Source organism: Anastrepha obliqua, chromosome 3, assembly GCF_027943255.1.
Source record: "Anastrepha obliqua isolate idAnaObli1 chromosome 3, idAnaObli1_1.0, whole genome shotgun sequence".
NCBI classification, from domain to species: Eukaryota; Metazoa; Arthropoda; class Insecta; order Diptera; family Tephritidae; genus Anastrepha; species Anastrepha obliqua.
Window position 1 is genome coordinate 27,723,852 of NC_072894.1, and position 20,711 is coordinate 27,744,562.

At 40.9% G+C, this 20,711-nt stretch overlaps 1 protein-coding gene across 1 annotated transcript in view; it reads right to left on the reverse strand.

Annotated features, from left to right (window-relative positions):
• The window catches only part of LOC129240064 (cyclin-dependent kinase 14), a 288,617-nt gene that overhangs the window by 29,681 nt on the left and 238,225 nt on the right, over nucleotides 1-20,711 (reverse strand). The window contains exons 6-7 of the mRNA XM_054875532.1: nucleotides 8,089-8,263; nucleotides 7,734-7,995 (exon numbers count right to left, since the gene is read on the reverse strand). Of these exons, the coding sequence (XP_054731507.1) occupies nucleotides 7,734-7,995; nucleotides 8,089-8,263 (437 nt within the window). The remainder of the gene's footprint in view (nucleotides 1-7,733; nucleotides 7,996-8,088; nucleotides 8,264-20,711) is intronic.

The following is a 20,711-nucleotide window of genomic DNA, read 5'->3' on the forward strand; positions in this document are numbered from 1 at the left end:
TGCGATTTCTTTTTGTTTCTCAAGTTGAAGTTACCACTACGTGGAAAGAGATTTCAGTCGATAGAGGAGATCAAAGAGAATGCGATGAAGGAGCTGAAGGCCATCCTTTCGTCGGCGTACCAGGGGTGCAGGTGCATGGAGGACTGGGTTAAACGTCGACACATGTGTGTTCCTCCAGACGGGTCATATTTTGAAGGATATAAAATAAATTTGCCTGAAATTTAACTCCGTTTTGTTTTATTTAAACATTTCCAATACCTTCTGATCATAGAGTATATCTGCCACGGCTACGAGTCACATGGGTCATTCGATCAGTCCAATTTTTGACTACTTTTGCCAATAAATCTGCCCGTATGGGCGTCAATTGTGGCTTGAATAATGTAATGAATCGATTTCTAGGCGCGCTGCGTGGCAAGTTGCGCCGCCTTATGGGAACCAAATGTTTTCGATGCTAAGCTGATTAATTTTTAGAAACAAAAATTCAGTCAGCATGGCTCGAAAGCGCTCGCCATTGCCGCAACGGCAGCTTCTTCCTCATTTTTATGAAATTCGCTAACAGATTTAATTTTTTTTAAGTAGATTTCCACAATTTGGAGGCGTTGTTCTGTCGTTAAAGGGAGCAGCTCCTCCACACAACGAGTTTTTCAATAGTTTTTTGCGAAAAACTGAGGGTATTTATTTTCTTAAAATAAATTAAATGTTAATATTTATGCTTAAATGAATATATAAACATTTTTTTTTAAGTACAAAAAAAAAAAAAAAAAAAAATGGCGGCGCTACAGCTGCTCAAACGTGGCTCCTTTAATGTGCGGCGTGGAATGTACAGCCTCTTGTAAGCAACTGAAATCAACCCGATACAAATTTTTCATTAAAACAAATTATTCCGCTTTGCACTTACCTATTTTTAATGAAAAAAAAGTGAAAATTTGAAGTGAAAAGGAAAAAATTACACTTTTCCTTATAAACAAATTGATCAAAACAATATTTTTAGTGATAATTAATATAAAATTTAAGGTGCATGCAAAGACCTATACATCAAAGAATATCACTGTAAAATTGTAAGCTGATATTTGTATTTCGAGAAAAACGCGATTAAAGTTTGATAAAGTTTCTTCGTGAGAATTGAAGCGCTGCTCGGAAAGCGCGTGGCCCATTGATAGAAACAAATGATAATCGGAAGGCGCCAAGTCTGGTGAGTAAGCCGCATGCACCAGCGGTTCCCAATCGTACGTCTCCACCAATTCCCGGGTCGCTCTTGTTCCATGTGGCGGTACATTGTCATCAAGAAAAATTACTTTGTGACGCCGATCGGCATATTCTGGGCATTTTCGGTGTATAGCGCTGCTCAAATCGGCCAATTGTCGTTGGTAGCGTGCACCGTCAACTGTTTCAATAGCTCGTACCAAATCATACCACGCTGATCCCAGAAAACACACAGCATTGCCTTGCGGCCGAGGCGATTTGGTTTGGCCGTTGTTTTTGGCTTGTGGCCGAGCGGACCATACAATCGTATACGCTTGGTATTGGAGAAATACTCCCACTTTTCATTACCCGTAACGATTCGATGCAAAAAAGACTTCCTTTTGAACTGGGAGAGCAGCATTTCAGAAGTGGTTTTTCGGTTCTCTTGCTGCCTTTCAGTCAGTTCATGCGACACCCATCTTCCGATCTTTAAAATCATGCCCATGTCTTTCAAACGTTTGGAAATGGTTTTTTGGTTCACTGCCAACTGTTCTGCCATCATTTCTTGCGTTTGACCATTCATCTTCATCCAACAATGCTTGCAATTCGGCGTCCTCAAACTTTTTCGGTGGCCGGCCACGGTCCTCGTTCTCCGCGCTAAAATCACCACTTCGGAATATTTCATACCACCTGAAGCACTGTTGTCTACTTAGAGCATATCCACCATAAGCTTCTATATATAAGCATTTGATGAGCTTGAGAAGCGTTTTTCTTCAACTGATAACAGAAAATCAACGAATGTCCGCAAATCGTAGTTTGAAGGCACGAAATTCGACATTTTTAAGAGCGACAAAAATGCATTGTTGTATGAAACGTAACAAACAATGAACTGAATATTGTTGACAGATGACAGACGAAAAAAACAAGACATTTGGGAAGGTTTAAAAATACTCCTAGCGACATCTATGGACTAATAGCATAAAGTCTCATTTCATAGGTATCTACCAAAGCACAAAAAAATGGAAAATGGAAGTGTTGAAGGATTCATGATGATTTGCCAACGATTTATGATGACTTGCCAAATTTTACTGAACAAAACTGTCATGCAGCCAAAAAAGTTCCCGATATTTTCAAAAAAAAAAACAAACAAACAAAAAATACAGTGCATAGCGAAAAATTTCAATGAGTGCCATCCAATTAGAAATTCTTAAATTAATTTGAATATTTCGGCTAGCAAACAGTATTATATGTTTTGTTGTTTTTCTGCACTGTCGCATGTAACGAAATCATTTGTTGCTTTTCAATTGGTATTTTTCACACTTGGCTTTTACGTAGCTAAAAACTTTGTTGCGTTCCACTCAATATGAGAGCATGACCACTTTAACATTTTTGTGGGCTTCTCAATTACAAGCTCGAGTGCTCTTGAATGCGTGTTGCACCTGACACAGGCACAATCGACGCATGCAACAATCTGCTGCTGTTGGTATTGGCATGTCGTTGATATTGATAACAATAATCGTGTTGTCCGCTATAAATACTATTCGTGTCCGAAATGCATCTATTGTTGTGGTGAACAGAGAAAATGGTAAAGTCGCCAGCAACCACATAGGCGGCTTGTGCAACATGAATGGCAATACAATCAACACCAATGCAGGTTTTCAATTTTAATCCTCTTGATTGCAGTAGTATTGAGTATATTTACACGTTTGATAGATACGCACTCTGTAGATATACAAGTGTGTGTATGTATGTGTTTATTCGTGAAATCTGCATCCACCTGACAGTACGGCTTTGTATTGTTTGTGTTGACAGTTGTTTACTGTTGCAATATCAATCCAAAGTCAATTTCTGTGCGCGTGTGATGAAGATGGGAATTTTGGGAAACGACAACACCATATTCGGGCATAATGCTTGTGGCTTTCAGTTTAATTAGCAACTAACGTGTCTCTTGGGAAAGGATGTTAATGGTAATGATTGTACAGCTACAGCCTTTATACACTGCGACCAGGTTGACCTATTGTGCGCCCCTAAGTGCTTATTTTAATTATGCTACAGCTCCAGGAGGGAGCATTTGTAAGTCTTCATCCTCTAGTAGGTACGACCCAGAATTATGTGTCTTCCGTGACCTACTGCTTCACAGCTGGTGATTAAGTGTTCCATAGACTCCTCTTCATCACAGCAGTACCTGTACAAACTAATACTAGATAGTTCTATTGTATTGAAATGTTTATTGCAAGCAAAGTGACCTGTAAGTGCTCCATAGAGTAATCTTAAGCCCTTTTTATCTAAGCTTAGAGCAGATTTTTCTCAAGTGCAAGAAATTTTTGGAGTGATTAAGGTCGCTTGTGCCGTTCCAGTGTTCCCTGATTGTAGTTTGGATCCATTTTTTGGTTTCCTGTTTTATACTATTTTTATTAAAGCCGAAAAATGGGGTTGGCTATTTAGCCCTTCTTCCCCTTTTTTGGCATAAAAGTCTGTCTTCTTGTTTCCTTCGTGCGGGAATACGTAACTATGAAGTAAAAGCTCAAGAGCGACCGCTTTGACGGAGCAATTCGAAGAAACCGCGTTATAATGATGGAAGAAGGAAGAATTAATCTACAAATGTAAAAAAGGTTTAGAAAAGTGGCAACCCTGCGCAAAAATATGCCTTTTTGAAAGTTTTCTCCGACAACCAATCTTTCATTTGATGACATTATTTGTTTCTTCTTTGTCCAAAGGTGTGCTTAGGTCTTTATGAATTCGATTTGCGAAAACAAATGCGTTTTTCATTTCATTGTTGTGTCAAAACAAAAAATTGCAAGCCAATTCGTTTACTTTTCGAACTATTTGAAAATTCGAAAATTATTTCAGAATGTTTTTTCTTTACAATTGTTTCTATAAAATGTGCTTTAACCTCTTTTATCATATGTATATATAGCACATGGGCTTAAAAGTCCCAGACAACATTTTTTTTAGTTCAAAATTAGCATTTCAATACCATTTTTGTAGAACGATTTACATTTTGCCTCAAAATAAGTCTCAGTTTCAGCGATAACTTCTTCATTCAAGCGAAATTTCTTACCCGCGAGCATTTCTTTGGTCTGCGAAAAGCCAGCAGTCGCCAAATCTGACGAGTACGGTGGATGTGGGAACAATTCGGAGTTCAATTAGTTTTAGTAGTTTTGCGATTGTTTTGATTGACTTTTGATGTATTGTATCGATGAAACAAAATCAAACAGAGTCAAATGCTCAATCGGTTCTTTTGATATCTTTTCGATTATTCAAAACGATTTTGCGAATTTTTTTTTTGATGTTTTCTGGTGTTACCACCTCATATGGGCGTCCACGCGTGCATCATCAGCATCTCTACAACCACGTTCGACGTCAGAAAACCATCGTTTTATTGTTGTTTCTCATGGAGTGAAGTCTCCATTTTACTTTTCGAGCCATTGTGTCGCTTGAATGGTTTAAAAATAACTCCCGAACTAATGAGTAGAATATCATGCAATTTAACAGCTGTCTTTTTAAGGATAGTGCTAGTGCAGCCCATGTGTTACATGCTCTCTGCAACAAAATTGTGCATCTCAACAGTTGAATCAATTTTGGCCATTTTTACTTTTTTTTATGTTATAATTTTGGCATAAAAGTATAATTCATTTACTAATAGAAACCAATTAAATTCAATTTTCAAATTTAATGCCAAAATTAAAAACTTTCCACAAAATTGGCATCCCAATTCCACGGTTTTTAAAGAGAATTTCTAGAAAGATTTCTAATATGCAATTTTATAGCCAATTAAATTTTGGCATAATAAAGTGCTAGCTTGAAGTTGCGAAAAACCCCGATGATTTTTGATAATTTTTATGCGTGACATGTCTGACGTGTGACGTGTCTGCGTATTTTCTCCATATAACGAGTATAATATTTTCTCATCTGAGTGGCACTGCTGAGTGCCACAATTTAATATCCGAAACTTTATTTTATTTTTTAAACAAACCTAAATAGTTATTAACAAAATTTTTTGCTGATTGTCATATCATTGTTGCTTTTGCCATATTCTTCTTATTCCTTTCGTTTGATGGTTGGCTTATCACAGTAAGCCTAACATGCACCCTTTTCCAGAAATTTTGCATCAGAGGCAAATGAATTGGCTTTAGGAGGGTGCAAAACAAGTGCCCAGTATCAAAGAGGGCTTCCTTCTTCATTGTGTAGGAGATGTATTCTGTTTGTATCTAAATTGAACGCACTAAAGTTTTGCGGATGCAATTATTTCAGTACTCCCACGCTTGGTTAAGCACAATCACCCGTAATAATTTGCATTATAATTTTAATCGCAAGTTCATCGATATTATTTTTATCACACATCCGTGTTTTAATTTAATAAACAAATTATTCCGTGGGAACTCACGCGTAAAATACGTTTTGAATTAATTAATTGAAATCAAAAGGAAAGATATTAAAATATTATTAAATCGGACCAAAAATATTGAAGTACGTACATTTGTATGTGAATGTATTGTACATACATATAAACATTAGAAAAAACACGAAATGTATGGAAAATGCAAATGGGCAACACTTTTCGCTTTCTGCTCATTTTTCGATATGTTGAGTAAAAAACCAAAGTCTACGAAAAATCAGGACATCTGTAGTAGAAAAATCCCTGGCTTTAGGATCTAAAATCTAAAGATTAATGAAAAGATGTGCTTATAACTCTTTAAATAGTAGCTCTACACAGGTCATTACACTAATTAATCTTATGAAATAGAAAAAATCTTGATGAAAATTTCTTTGGCATGCACTTTTAACCTACGCATGACACTTTTCGCTAATTTGTCAGGTCAAACTCCAGTTTGCAACTTCATAAGTCTATACCTCACATCGATACGTTAAGATTGGTTGGATAAGGGTTGTGACATAGTTAATGTTAGTGTAGGTTAATTAAAATATTAGAACATGGGCATGAAACCGAAAGCATACGAGGTCACGTTTTCCTAGAAATATTTTAATAGGGTTGCCACCTCTCACAATATTAAAATTCTCAAAAAATCTAATGATAAAATCGAAACCTATACATTTTTTTCCAGAAAACCACAAATATATATAAAAGTTGAAGCTGTACGATCACATAAAAATAGAAAATCTGCCAGTATTGACAATATTCCAGCTGAGTGCTTAAAAGCTAATGCGAATGCCACAGCTGAAATATTATACCCCTCTTCCTAGATATCTGAAACTCGGAGATAATACCATCCGTATGGAAGCAAAACAATATTGGTAAAATTGCCCAAAAAGTGTAATTTTTCGGATTGTACCAACTGGAGGGGTATAGCACTGTTGCCGGTAGTTGGCAAGATATTTAATAAAATCATTTTAGACCGCATTGACTTACCGACAAAACCGTTCCGGCATTGATAACATCAACACTATGCGAGTGATCATTAGACAATGTATTGACTATAATACCACCCTATACAGACATTCCTTGATTACGAAAACGCATTTGACTCTGTCAAAAGAGAATACATATGGGAAGCCTTGAATGGGTTAGGTACACTGAGGAAAATTATAAATCTAATTAGAAAAAATTAGGTAAAATGGTGCGAATTGTAGAGTACTTCACTATAAATTTGCCTCAGCAGGAGCCCGCAAAAGCAGGACTCAAAGTTAATATTAAAAATACGGAATATATGCGTATCAAAACCAACAACGCTGCGTTGTTTACAATTGGTGATGAAACCATTGCAGACGTTGACGGTTTTTGCTATTTGGGAAGTATGATCTGCATTTACGGTGGTGCAAAAAGAGATATTTACAACCGAATAAATAAGAAACGCAACGCATGCGCTAGGTTTCGAAATATATGGCGCTCCAACAACATCACAACTTGCACAAAGGTTAAAATTTTTAACGCCTGCGTTAAGTCTGTGCTGCTGAATGGATCCGAAACTTGGTTGGTAACTGCGACAATGAACGTAAAGCTGCAAGCGTTTATATAACAAACGAGGAGCTCTGGAGAATTACACACCAAAATAGCAACAACAGTGAAATAAAGGAAAGAAAATATGGATGGATAGGGCATATTCTGCGAAAGCCTTATGAGGAAATACCGCATGCCGCTTTGATTTGGAACCCGCAAGGAACGAGAAGAAGAGACCATTGAGGACTTGGCAAAAGACTATCCGCAATGAAACTGGAAAATCGTTTAATGAACTGAGATTTATGTCTTTTGTTGGATCCTTAAGCTCTTAAAGCAGTGTAGAATAATATAATAATAATAATATCAATTAAAGCAAAAACTAATTTTTTTTTAATTTCTTACGTGAATACAAAATTTTTTTTTCTTGCTAATTTACAGACTAAGCTATTAGACTAGGGAGATTTACTTACTTTAACAAAACAAAAAAAAACCTTTTCAGATTCAGCGACCGACTTTACATAGGAGTGAGAGTTTTTTAGCGTAATCGTTTTTATGTAATCCTTCAAAACCCATAAACAATATACCACTGCACACGCACTCATATACCAAAAAACCTGTGACTACATCATTCTGCAGCAAAATTTGAACTCACCTGGTGGACGGTACCATAACGTAACGACTTCATGCGAATACGTATGACTGGGAACACTTTTTGCACGCGCCAAACCGAAGTCCGCCAATTTCAATTCTCCACAATCGCTTATCAATAAATTTTGCGGCTTAACATCACGATGTAGAACGCGTCGCTTATGGCAGTAGGAGAGGCCGCGCAGCAATTGAAACAGAAATAAACGAACATTACGATGATCCAGACCGCCAGGGTGTTTCTCCATATACTGTGATAAGTCGGTATTCTGTGAAATAAAGGGGGGGGGAAATAAATAATTTGCAAAAAACAAAAAAAAAAAAACACCACTACGTAAATAATTTTTGACAGCCCAACATACCACATATTCGAAAACGAACGTCAGCGTTTCCCTTGTGTGCACAATGTCATGCAACGTCACAATGTTTGAGTGTTTCAGTTCTTTCAGCAGCGAGGCTTCACGTATCGCCGTAAACGGGGCGCCCTCTTCCTCTTGCAGTCTAATTTCTTTTAATGCAACACGTTGATGTGTTAAACTGAAAACGAGAGAGAGAGGGGAAGTGTTAATTTACAAAAGTTAAGTTCGATGACGACAGATGAAAAAGTTAATTTAAAAAATTCCAAAAAAAAAATATAATAATTTTTATATTTATTTAAAAATTTTTGCGTTTTTTAAAAATAGGTACAAAATTTCAAAAAAGGTCTGCAAATTATTTATAAAAAGCTATCGGAAAAATTTATTCGTACACTTAAGCAGTACAGCAGTTAAAATTTCAAGTCAATCGGTCACAATTTGCTCAAGTTAGGAGTCCGGCCGACTAGAAACATTTAGATTCGATTCAAAATGCTTTTGAACTTTTCTGAATGAAAAGCGCTTCGCAAAACTCAAAATATAAAAATTTACACATTTTTTCCTCACTTTTATTCCTTGCGTATATTATTTCTAAGTTATTAGGCCATATTTGCTGTTTGTAGTTTAAACTAAGTTTAATATCTACCCGAGCTTAGACTCGTCTAAATATACCTGCTGTGACAAGATTTCTGTAACAGTTTAGAAGATGTGATTGTGAAAAGAAAATTTCAACGCCGACGTTTCTTTCAGTATTTGGCCACCCTGAAACAGTCTATGATACAAAAATTTTAAGACTAAATTAGAGATTATTTGATAGCAATAATTTAATTATGTTCCAAGAAAATTGATTGCTAAAAAAATTCACTTCACTCGATGGCAGTTTTAAATGAAAATCAATTTTACTTCGACAAGTGATAATTATCACTCGATTAAGACCGTAGAGGAAAATGTTAAGATAGAAAGACATTTTGGTTGCACTCGTAACTGTTATTTGTTTTAGTTAGGAATGATTCTTTACAATTACTTAAAAAATGCGATTTGGTATAGAGTTGTAAAGTACTTTAAGGTAGTTTAAAGAAATCCTGAACCAAGCTTTAATCACATGAATTAATGAAATTTTATCCTCAAATTATTTTGCATTCGTTCATACACTTTGCCTTTCATACTCGCAAAATATTATACGAGCACGAAGAGTTGCTAGAATAATTAATAAACTGCTATATACAAAAAAAAAAAAATATATATACACTAAGCATCAAATGAAGAGTATATGCTTGTGGAAGCAAGAAGTCAACATAGTTTCAAAAAGTAAAACTGGAGTACTATCCTCAAGTCAACGAAATCCCTAACAGCGGAGAGCGTACGTTTGCATACGTTCAGAGTTTTCAAAAAAGCGATTTTTGTTTTTACAGATTATTATTCTTTATAGTTTTAGGCGTATTTCTGTGGAAATCGATTATAAATATTCCCCAAAGATACAAAGTTATGGTAGAAAATGTAACTGCCCGACGAGATTTTGACTCGCACTTCGTTTCAGGCAACTGACCGTTACTACTCGTTTTTCTTGAAACTACTTTTTCCGGCACGGTTTGATAACTCGTATTTTTTGATGCGGTTTTTTTTTAATATTCGAAAGTGTTTTCTCTATAGTCTGGCGAACCGGACTTTTGATATTTTTGTAAAAAAATTTTATAAACAAAATTAAAGTTCGGCACTTATCACTTAAAACGCACACTTTTTTAAAATGCCGAAAATTGCAAAATTTTTCAAAATTTAAAAATGCAGCTTGACACAATATGTTGTTGTTGTTGTTGAAGTGGTTGAGTATTTCCACTGAAATAATCCTATTTAGTGACCAGCACCGCTTTGCTACCACCGTCCTCGTGTGATGGTGTATTTTTTATTTTATTTATTTATTTTGTTTTTTCTTCTAAGTCAGATCCATTTAGTGAGGTCCAAGTATAGCAGCAAACTCTTGATCTCGATGTCTGAGATCTCATTAATTTTCTGCAAGAAAGGCTTACCAAAGGAGCGGAGTCGTGCCCTAGCTAGCCCTGGACATTCACATAAGTAGTGGAAAAGACTTTCCTTCGCCCCTTCCGCTTGACAGCTTCTGCAGATAGGATTGAAGGGTAGGTTGAGTCTAGCTGCATGATCCCTTACTTTCCAATGACCTGTAAGGGTTGCAGTGATGCGTGAGATGTTTGGCCTAACAGATCATTCGTCTTTTGGATTTTGTATGATGACCATGTGTTTTTTGTTGTAATACATGTAGTTAATTGCTTTCATCTTCTTTCGGCTAAAGCATGATAGTGTGAAGCAATTGATGCTTTTAATGTGTTGAGTGGGGTGGAGACTGCCACTGACTCTGCTATTTTTAGTGTCGAACCTTTTCTTGCTAGCTCATCCGCTATCTCATTACCCCGTATATTCCTGTGACCGGGAACCCATATCAGAGTGATTTCAAGCCAATAACTAAGCATTTCCAGCTTCTCTCTACACTGTAAGACTAGCTTGGATGAAATGGAGTTGGAATCTAAGGCCTTTATAACTGCTTGACTGTCTGAGAAGATAGCTACTCTTGCACCAACTTCCTTGTAGAGTTTTAGTGATTTGCATGCTTCTCTGATCGCTAACAGTTCTGCCTAAAACACGCTGGCATAGTCAGGAAGACGAATTGACTGAGATAGGTTGAGTGGCTCCGAATGGAAGCCAGCTCTTACACCACAATTCATCTTAGAACCATCGGTATAGATTTCGATATCATATCTTTCAATCACCTTCCCTTTGCTCCATTCGGCTCTCGGTGGAAAACGTACCGTAAAGTCTTTCTTGAAGTTAAGGCCGGCGACAGTGTAGTCTGATCTGTTTTTGAGCAGCGAGGGTCCCTGTAGTGTGACCGTACGACCTTGTTGTCCAGCTTCCTATGTCTCTGAGTCTCGCCCCGCTGTAAGTAGCGATTGTTTTAATGTGTAAATCTAATAGTAGCAGATGAGTTAGCACATTGAGCGCTTCAGTACGACTAGTGCTAAGCGCTCCTGTAGTTAAGATACACGCTGTTCTTTAACATACTATAACTACAACTTTATTTAACAAGAATTTGTTTACTTTTTACAGATCCAACAATATTTCAAGGAGAAATGATGCAGACCGTGGAGCAACTTTTTTTCATTGTACTTTGGGTCACGTGATTTTTATATACTAATTTTTGTAAAGAAAAATTAAAATAATTTTTTTTATAAAGCTTAGGTATTAATAAACAATGTTTAAAATTTTTTTGTATTTATTTCTACTGTTATCCCTTCCAAAAACAGTTTTTCTTGTAGCCCATTTTTGGCGCTGCTGCTGCCTTAAGTCTGTGTGATAAGAAGTAAATATGCTTGGGAATCTACAACTGGACTAAGAGTAAATTTTTTTCATAATAAAGTTCAAGTTTGAAGTTAAAATAAAATAAATAAATAATTAGCGCGTACATTTCAGTTAATTGTTTGGCCGAGCTCCTCCTCTTATATGTGGTGTGCGTCTTGATGTACACGGTGAACGACATGAAGTGTTACCTATTCAAAACAACATAACTTTTTTGTGTAAAATTAGTTTTTATTGATTTCAAAGACAAAATTGTTCAAAAATGATTACAATTTTAACATACATATATTCACTTTAGCTCGATATGACCACCTTTTACCTTGACTATAGCCTTCAAACCGTCAAAAAATGAGTTGAATGCTGCACGTATGTGATCTTAAGGTATTTTGGCCCATTCTTGTATAATTGCTTTTTTCAGCGCATCCATACTGGCATATTTTTTAGTCCTCACTTTGCTCTCCAAAATGGACCAGATGGAATAGTCCATCGGATTTGCGTCTGGCGAATTCGAAAGCCATTGTGTGGACGAAATGAAGTGTGGAACATGATTTTTTAACCATTCTTGGTTCACATGAGTCCGTTTATGAGATGGTGCCGAGTCCTGTTGGAGCGTCCTTGGTCTACGACCGAAATGTTTGCGTGTCCACGGCTCTAAAGCAGCTTCTAAAACATTTTCCCGATAATAAGTCGCATTCACTTTTACACCAGCCTCGATAAAAACGATTGGAGAGCGTCCATCAGCAGTTACTGCGGCCCAAACCATTACTTGCGATGGGAAATTGCTTCGAGTGGCCATACGTAGGCCAAAATTCTCGTATGAGCGTTCGGTCAACTGCTGCTATGAACTGCTCAATTGGGAATTTTTTTTCATCAGAAAACACAATGTTAGGAATTTCGCCACATTCGTGCAAGCGCAACAACTCCTTTGCTCTTTCGCACCGAACTTTTTTTTGCTGGGGTGAAAGATCGTGTGCTTTTTGGAACTTGTAAGCCTTGACCTTGAGCTCATTTTTCAATATGCGTCGAATGCTGTCTTGCGATATTTTCAGTTCTTTCGCCATTTTTCTTCCACTTTGACGTGGATTTCGTTCAAGTCGAGCCTTCACTTTCCGAACCATTTCTGTCGTTGTTGCAGCTTTTTTTGGTCCACCTCCATAGCGTTTTGCAATGCTACCAGTATCAATGCAACGTTTTATAGTGCGATACACAAACATTTTATTCACTTTGAGGTTACTGAGCTCACGAACAATGGCTGGTTGTGATTTTCCTGCCAAATATAACGCCATCACACTATTGTGTTTGAATTCCATCACAGAAAAAAAAAATTCAAGTAAAAACGCAAATGCTTTTGATGGCTTATAAACAATATATTGAACTGTCATTAGAACAATTGTGACGTTGATGTCATGAGATGTTTCACAGATACAAGCAGTGAGAAGTTGGTAACACTTCATATTATTCACCCTGTAGTTCCTCAAATGAAGGGACCTACAGTTTCAAGCCGACTCCGAACGGCAGATATTTTTATGAAAAGCTTTTTCATGGCAGATTATCATCTTGAAATTGAATGTGCTACAATACTGCTTACCTAAAAAATTTCTACAAATTTTAAAATTGAAATTTTAATCAAATTTTTTTTAAATTTGTTGAATTTTTATGAATTTTTAACAAAGTCTTAAACTTTGATTTATACAGTTTTTTGTATTTAGCACAATAAATATTATGGATATTGTAGGAACAAAGAACACAGACTTTTTCTGCCTAGTATCTATACAAGGCATCAGACGGACAAGCTATTCCACTAAACAACTTTTCCCGTGTGGAGTTGCCTGATCTCCCATCGGGCGCGTCCCAGGTGGTGGATAGGGAGCCCTGGCATCACAAGAGTGGCCTTCCCTGATGGGGTGGGTTCAACACTCGTGTGATGACTCAAAGTTGGCATAGAATCAGGGTGCCATCCGCGAACCAAACTGGCTAGGGAGGAGTCCCGAAAAAAAACCAATGGTAATGGAAAACAATGGTAATATTACTCCAGGTGGAATCCACACAAGTGGCAATCCACCCGTTTCGGCGGCAGGGGCATGGATTCTGGAGGCCCCAACCATTACCCAAGTCTCTCAGCTCTACGAGCGAGAGCGCATCCTGGAGGAGACGGGGGTTGCTATCGCAATCTCCTCTCCTTCAGAGTCTGAAAAACGTTTCCCTGCTTCTGAGGGCCTGAGTTGTGAGGTCTCTTCGGTGGCTGCACGACCTCCCAAAGAAGCAGGGAAATCGAAGAGCGCGGCAAGGAGGAAGAGAAGAAAGCGGCGGGCAAGGCTCATGCAGGAGAAATCCTCATGTGGCTCTGCCGGCCCTTCTGCGTCTGTGTCTTCCAAACGACCTCGGTCAGCGGAAGTGACACCCACGGAAGCTACCGAGTCTACGGTGGGCACAGGCACTCCCAAGTTGTCTCGCTCTCGAGGCAAGCGGAGAAAGACGGTGGCTGAAAGCAGCACACCTCCCTGCCCTGCGGTTGCCGCCAATGGCCGAGCCACGACCCCCCAAGGTACGAGCGCGGTCTTGGCGCCAGTCAATGTGGCGGGAAAAGGTTCTGCTGAGCCACGTCCCTATCGGCGCCTCGACAAAATGTCCAGCACAGCTGTCTGCCCGGCGAAATCTTCGTCAGTGGAGGATCGGGAGCTGGACCTTCGCCCAAGCACATCCAAGGGTGCGGCCAAGCCATCCTATAGCGAGAAGGCTGCTGGCCCACGACCTGTGGCTGTGATTGGAAAACTAGGGCCTGACCATCAGCTGACGGATGCAGAGATCAAATACTGCAAAAGCCAGCTGATGCGTCGGGTTATTGCCTCAGGTCCGGAAGCCAACGCGAAGGGCTATGAGACAAAGGACGGCACCATAAAGGTGACGTGCGCGTCTCTGGCCAACTTCGAGTGGATCAGGACCGTGGTCAATAACGTGCCCCCCATGGGGACCACTCGCTTCGCAGTTTACAGCGAGGAGAGTGTACCCCTCAGGAAGGCCATCTGCTGGATTCCGGATCCAGACCTGTCTACGGCGGATGTCCTATCCTGTATACGTGCCCAGAATCCGGGCGTCAACACGAGGCTTTGGCGAGTCGTCTCGTACACTAAGAGTAAAAACCGGGAAGGGAAGGAAGGGGCTACTCTTGTGGTGCGAATGGACGAGGCCAGTGTTGATGTCATGGGCTCACGGTACGGGAACCGTCTGAGTCTCTTCTTTGAGACGGCCAGTTTCCATGTCTTTCCCAAATGATTGACTCGGACGATTCCTGTAGCTATCGTCCCTTGACGGTGACGCAAATTAACTTGCAGCATTCCAAAGCCGCTACTGCACTACTAAGTAGAAGGCTTTCCCAGCTGCACACATTACCCCACATAACAGCAGTGCAAGAGCCCTGGGTCTTTAGGGGCCGTCTCTGTGGCTTAAGTGCGCTAAAAGGGGCCACGTTATTATATGACAGGAGTTCTAGCAGACCTAGGACCGGTCTTATAGTATCATCCCACCTCACTGTGACGGGTCTTGAGCAATTCTGTTGCCAAGACCTGGTAGCGGCTGAGGTGTGTTATAGGGGTAGACGCGGATGGTCGAAGTTTGTGATTGCATCTGCTTACTTTCCTTACGATGCTCTGGAAGGGCCACCACCAGGGAAGGCCACTAGTCTCGTGAGGTTCTGTGAGCGGCGCAGTCTGGGCCTCATCCTATGTTGCGATGCTAATGCCCAGCATACAATCTGGGGCAGCAGCAAGTGCAATGGACGGGGCTCTCGACTATTCGAGTTTATCGCGTCCTCCTGCCTAGACATACAAAACAAGGGCTCAGAGCCAACGTTTGTAACGGCTAGAAGGCAGGAGGTGATTGATCTAACCCTATCAAACTTAAAATTGGGGTGGTCAATCAAGAACTGGAGAGTCCTTGCCGAAGATTCGTGCTCGGACCACAGGTACATTGAGTTTCAGTGTGGCGAGGAGGCACAAATGCCATTGCCCTCTAGAAACCCAAGAAAAACAGACTGGCAGAAGTTTAGGGAGGCGCTGCGGGACCTTGACGTTGCGCCACCAAGACTTCGAAAAGAACAGGCCATTGAGGCGGCTGTTGAGAAACTCAACGCTGCCCTAACCGATTGCTTTGAGTCAGCCTGTCCAATTCGACCTCTCCCGAGCCGGACTCCCGTTCCTTGGTGCAATCGAGAGCTCCAGATGTTGAGGCGTGAGTCGAGAAAACTTCTAAACCGGGCCCTCAAGACTAACCTTGCAGAGGACTGGGAGCGATACCGTGATGTTCAGAAGAACTACAAGAGGCTTATTCGAGAATCGAAAAAAGCCTCATTTAGGGAATTCTGCAGCGGTATTGAATCTCTGAGTGACACGGCGAAACTGGTTAGGGTCCTGAAAAGGGACCCAACGGCAAAGCTGGGGTCACTTAGGAAATCTGATGGCTCCTTCACGGAGCGGAAAAGTGAGACACTCAGCTTGCTGATGGAGTCTCACTTTCCTGGTAATCAGATAAGCATCAGCCGGCAACAGCCCTTATTGACAGAGGCAGTTGTCAGAGCTGCTACCCCTTCTCGGCATGACTGGTTCGTTGCCAGATCTGTGGCGAATGAGGCCGCCATTCGATTTGCCATCAAATCTTTTGGCGACTACAAGTCGCCCGGACCAGATGGCATATATCCTGCCATGCTGAAGGAGGGTGCGGAGTTCGTGACAGCGGCCCTGAAGAAAATCTTCTCGGCATGCCTGGCACTGGCTTACATACCACGCTCTTGGAGCATGGTGAGGGTCGCTTTCATCCCAAAGGTTGGAAAAGACGACTACACCAGCCCCAAAAGCTTTAGACCCATCAGCATGACCTCTTTCATGCTGAAAAGTCTCGAACGACTAGTAGAACTGCGCATACGTCAGAAGTCGCTGAAGGCTCACCCTCTGTCTCTATTTCAGCATGCCTATCAGAGTGGAAAATCCTGCGAGTCGGCACTGCAAAACCTTGTTGCTAGGGTAGAGCTGGCCATCGACAGGAGGGACTACGCTATGGGCATCTTTTTAGACATAGAGGGGGCGTTTGATAATGCCACTTTTGACAGTATGTGTAACTCTGCCAGTAGGCACGGCGTAGACCGGGTGCTAGTAAATTGGATTCGTTCGATGCTGGCCCAAAGAATCGTTTCGGTGCGGGCAGAGGAAGATCTGCTGGTGTCATCTGGGGTTAATAGAGGCTGCCCCCAAGGCGGTGTGCTGTCTCCATTGCTCTGGTGCATGGTAATCGATCCTCTACTCACCACTCTAAACGAGTCGGGAGTCTACGCACAAGCATATGCGGACGATGTTGCTTGTCTGGTAACAGGCCCTTCGCTTATGAATATCTGCAAGAAAGTGCAGAAAACTCTGGATCGGATTGACACTTGGTGCTGTGCGAACGGGCTATCGGCAAATCCCGCCAAGACTGGTATTGTCCTCTTTACCAGAAGGAGGAAGCTTGATGGACTCGTTCTGCCAAAGCTAAAAGGAGTCACAATCCAGCTATCCAAGGAAATTAAATATCTTGGAGTAATCCTCGATAGTAAGCTCCTATGGAAATCACACGTTGAAGCAAAGGCATCCAAAGCACTGACAGCTTTCTGGCAGTGCAAAGGTGTCTTTGGGAAAACGTGGGGTCTCTCTCCTAGCAAGGTCCTATGGATCTACACGGCTATGATAAGACCCATCATCACCTATGCATCAGTGGTCTGGATGAGCAGACTATCCCTAGTGGGAGTCAGGAGGACCTTATCGAGACTACAACGCACTGCGGCCATCTGTTGCACCGGAGCTTTTCCGACTACTTCAGGCCCGGCACTAGATGCTCTGATTGGTTTACCACCACTTGATGCTTTCATCCGAGGAGAGGCCTTGAAGGCCATCTGCAGACTGAAACACAGTGGGAACTGGTACGGCCCTTGTCCGGCATTGGAACACAGAGAAGGCATGGACATCGATCCAACGATTCTCTCCATGCCCCTTGACTCAATGCCATCAAGAGTCGTACTTGAGAAGAGATACAGTGTAGTGCTACCAGAGGCTCAGTTGTGGGGAGACTCAGAAAATGAGCCCGGCAAACACTGTTTTCGCATTTTTACGGATGGCTCCAGGACCGAGCATGGCTCCGGCTCTGGGGTCTACGTGGAATCCAGCGGGACAAAACTGCACTTTGCTCTTGGAATGCATGCATCTGTGTTTCAAGCGGAGGTGTATGCAGTTCAAGAAGCGATGAACTTTGTTGTGGAAAAACGATGGAGAGGCAGATCTATATGTGTCTGCAGCGACAGCCAAGCAGCGCTTATGGCCTTAGACAGCCCTCAAACCACATCAGGGGTAGTGAAGTCCTGTAAATCCAGGCTGAACTATGTCGGTAGACATAATAGCCTGATGCTAACATGGGTCCCGGGACACGTGGGTATCGCGGGTAACGAGACCTCTGACTCCTTAGCTAAGATGGGCTCTGAAGCCAACTTCTTTGGCCCAGAGCCCGCTTTGCCACTCCCCTCTGCGGCCATCACGGCCACGGTTAGCAAATGGGTAACTACTACCCACAAGCGAGCTTGGCAGGCTGAGAGAGGCTGCAGATGGACAAAACTGATGTTACCTGTCATGTCCGATCGACTGTCGCAAACCCTTCTGTCATTAAGCAGAGGGGAGTGCAGACGGCTGGTTGGACTGATGACGGGCCACTTTCTGTGGGCGAAGCACATGGAAAGGTTGGGCATCTCAGACAGTGTACTCTGCCCAGCTTGTGAAGAGGAGGATGAGACGGCGGACCACTTCCTGTGTGTCTGCCCCGCCTTCGCCCGAATCAGGTTTGAGGTCTTTGGCACTGATGTGTTAAGAAGCGACCATCTTGGCTCCTTGGCACCACAAGATCTTCTCAGATTTCTTCGGAGATCGGGTAGATTTAAAGAAAATTAAAAGGGAATCCAAGTGTAGTACAATGGACTCAATTAATGTCTGAGTGCTGCACTTGCTAGTTGTCCCGACAAAAAAAAAAAAAAAAAAAAAAAAAAAAAAAAAAAAAAAACAACTTTCAGTTTATAGCTTTCCGCGTATATAATTAATAGTTATTAATGTTTTTATGCAACTGATATTTAAGATACCCTAAGCACTATGCTACACCCAAAACAATTCATGCACCACAAAAGAGAGGAGGGCGATTTCATGGCGCGTAAAGAATTCTATACAAATTTAAATAGGCACTCAAAAACAAAATTATGCTACGCGCCACAAAACCACACAGTAGTAAATGATTTCAGTTGAAAGACTCGCAAGGAATACGGAGAAGGTGCAGAAAGTAAGCGCAACATTGTAACAAATATTCAATGTCACATACCACACATACATACTTGCAACAAAGTAAGGCTTTGTAGCAAGACAGTTAGAAGGACGCACTGCAAAATACACACGAAAGGCAACTTGGCGAGAAACGGTGTGTAAGTGCTCATTAAGGCAGTGAAATAAGGATATACGAGTGCCTTACTTTACATTTGAATGCGCATTTTGGTGGCTCACAACAAATACCCACATAAAATGCTAGCTTCAAGAAAGACGCCGCGCTACATTTTACGACATTCATAACCGTAAAAGCAGCAAAGGTTGAACGTACATAAACGCAAACGCCATTCTGCGGGGGATCCGATAGAGGGCCACGCGCCAAGCTGCCGTTTAGTTTATCGGGGCAAAACGTTTTCCGACGTTTTACAAAGAATCCATCGACATTAAGTGGAATCACGTGGAATATTTAAACGAACTGACGAGACGTTTGTGCGGCTATCGCCTTGTCTGCGCTTGTTGCCTGTTCGCCAACTCACTTCACAGTTACGCTTGAATGGTTGTTTGTATCCATTGGCCTTCAATTCCACACTTACGATTTGATGCGATGTTTGTGCGAGTCTGAAGTGTCAAATTAGGTTATATTATATGACAAGGGGACATGTTCAACTATAAAGGTGGCGAGTACATATATAAGTGTATGTATCGGATGTTTTTTTAAGAGCTTGAGAACTTAAAATTAATAATACAAAACAGAATGAATTGTTGGAATGAATTTTCATAAACCAAAAACAGATTAAAGAAACCAACGCAAGACTAAGTCTTGCCGAGGCCCTATGCTCGCAAGGGAAGTAAACAAGGGGGAAAAAGGTAATTTCATGGCATTTTAATATCATATCCGGCATATGTCCGACGCGGCTACGATTTACTTGGTCCATTCGATCAGTGCAATTTTTGACTAATTTTTTCAATAAATCTGAATAATAAATCTAAATGAGTTCGATCAGCAAAAATTCGACGCAAACGATGGTCATTTGGCTTCAATTCTTGCACGCTCTGTATTTTATAGGCACTTGAGGCAAGAACCTAACCCAAAAAAAAATTTCCACGTACTCGAAGGTCAAAGGCCAAGAAGTTGAGAAGGACGACGAATCGGCATGCCCGGCGATTTTAAAGACCCATACCATAAGTATACTAGAATATGCGGTACCAGCAGGTGTTAGCAGAGGACGAGGAAGGTCTCCTCCACGTTAGAAAGAGCAGGTGGAAAAGAACTTGGCTTCACTTGGTGTTTCCAACTGGCGCCGGTTAGCATGAGAAAGAAACGACGGTTATTGCACCAAAGAAGAAGAAGATATACAAGAAAAATCGTACATAATTCCCTCGTTCGTTCAACGCTCCAATATGCATCTTTTTGCTTTGGAATCCAATTTATGCCTTTCAAGGAAATTGAATTGAAAGCGTACAATGCAGTTTTATTTGATTCGCTCTGCAACCTCTTTATTTCTTTGATCCATTACCACCCGGTTCGCGCACTCCTGCACCTCAAACTTTGACCTCATTTACCTCGAAACGACTTTTATCGGCACGGCGGGAATGAAAAAAAAAAATTCACCGAATCACTTGAAATTTGAATATAAGGTGTGTTCAAAGAGTATCGCGAATTTAGTGTTTTTTCAAAAATTATTTACTTATTCATTAATATCTATTTTGTCACCTTCAAAGTAATCCCGATGAGATATTCTGCACTTGTGCCAACGTTTTTCCCAATCTTCGAAGTACTTCAAAAAATCATTTTTTTATCTTGTTCAGCTCCTCCTTTGATGCCGTCTTTATCTCGTCAATCGTAGCGTAGCGTCGTCCTTTCATGAGCCCCTTCAGTTTCGCGAACAAGAAAAAGTCACAGGGGGCCAGATCTGGGGAATACGGTGGCTGTGGCATCATTAGTGT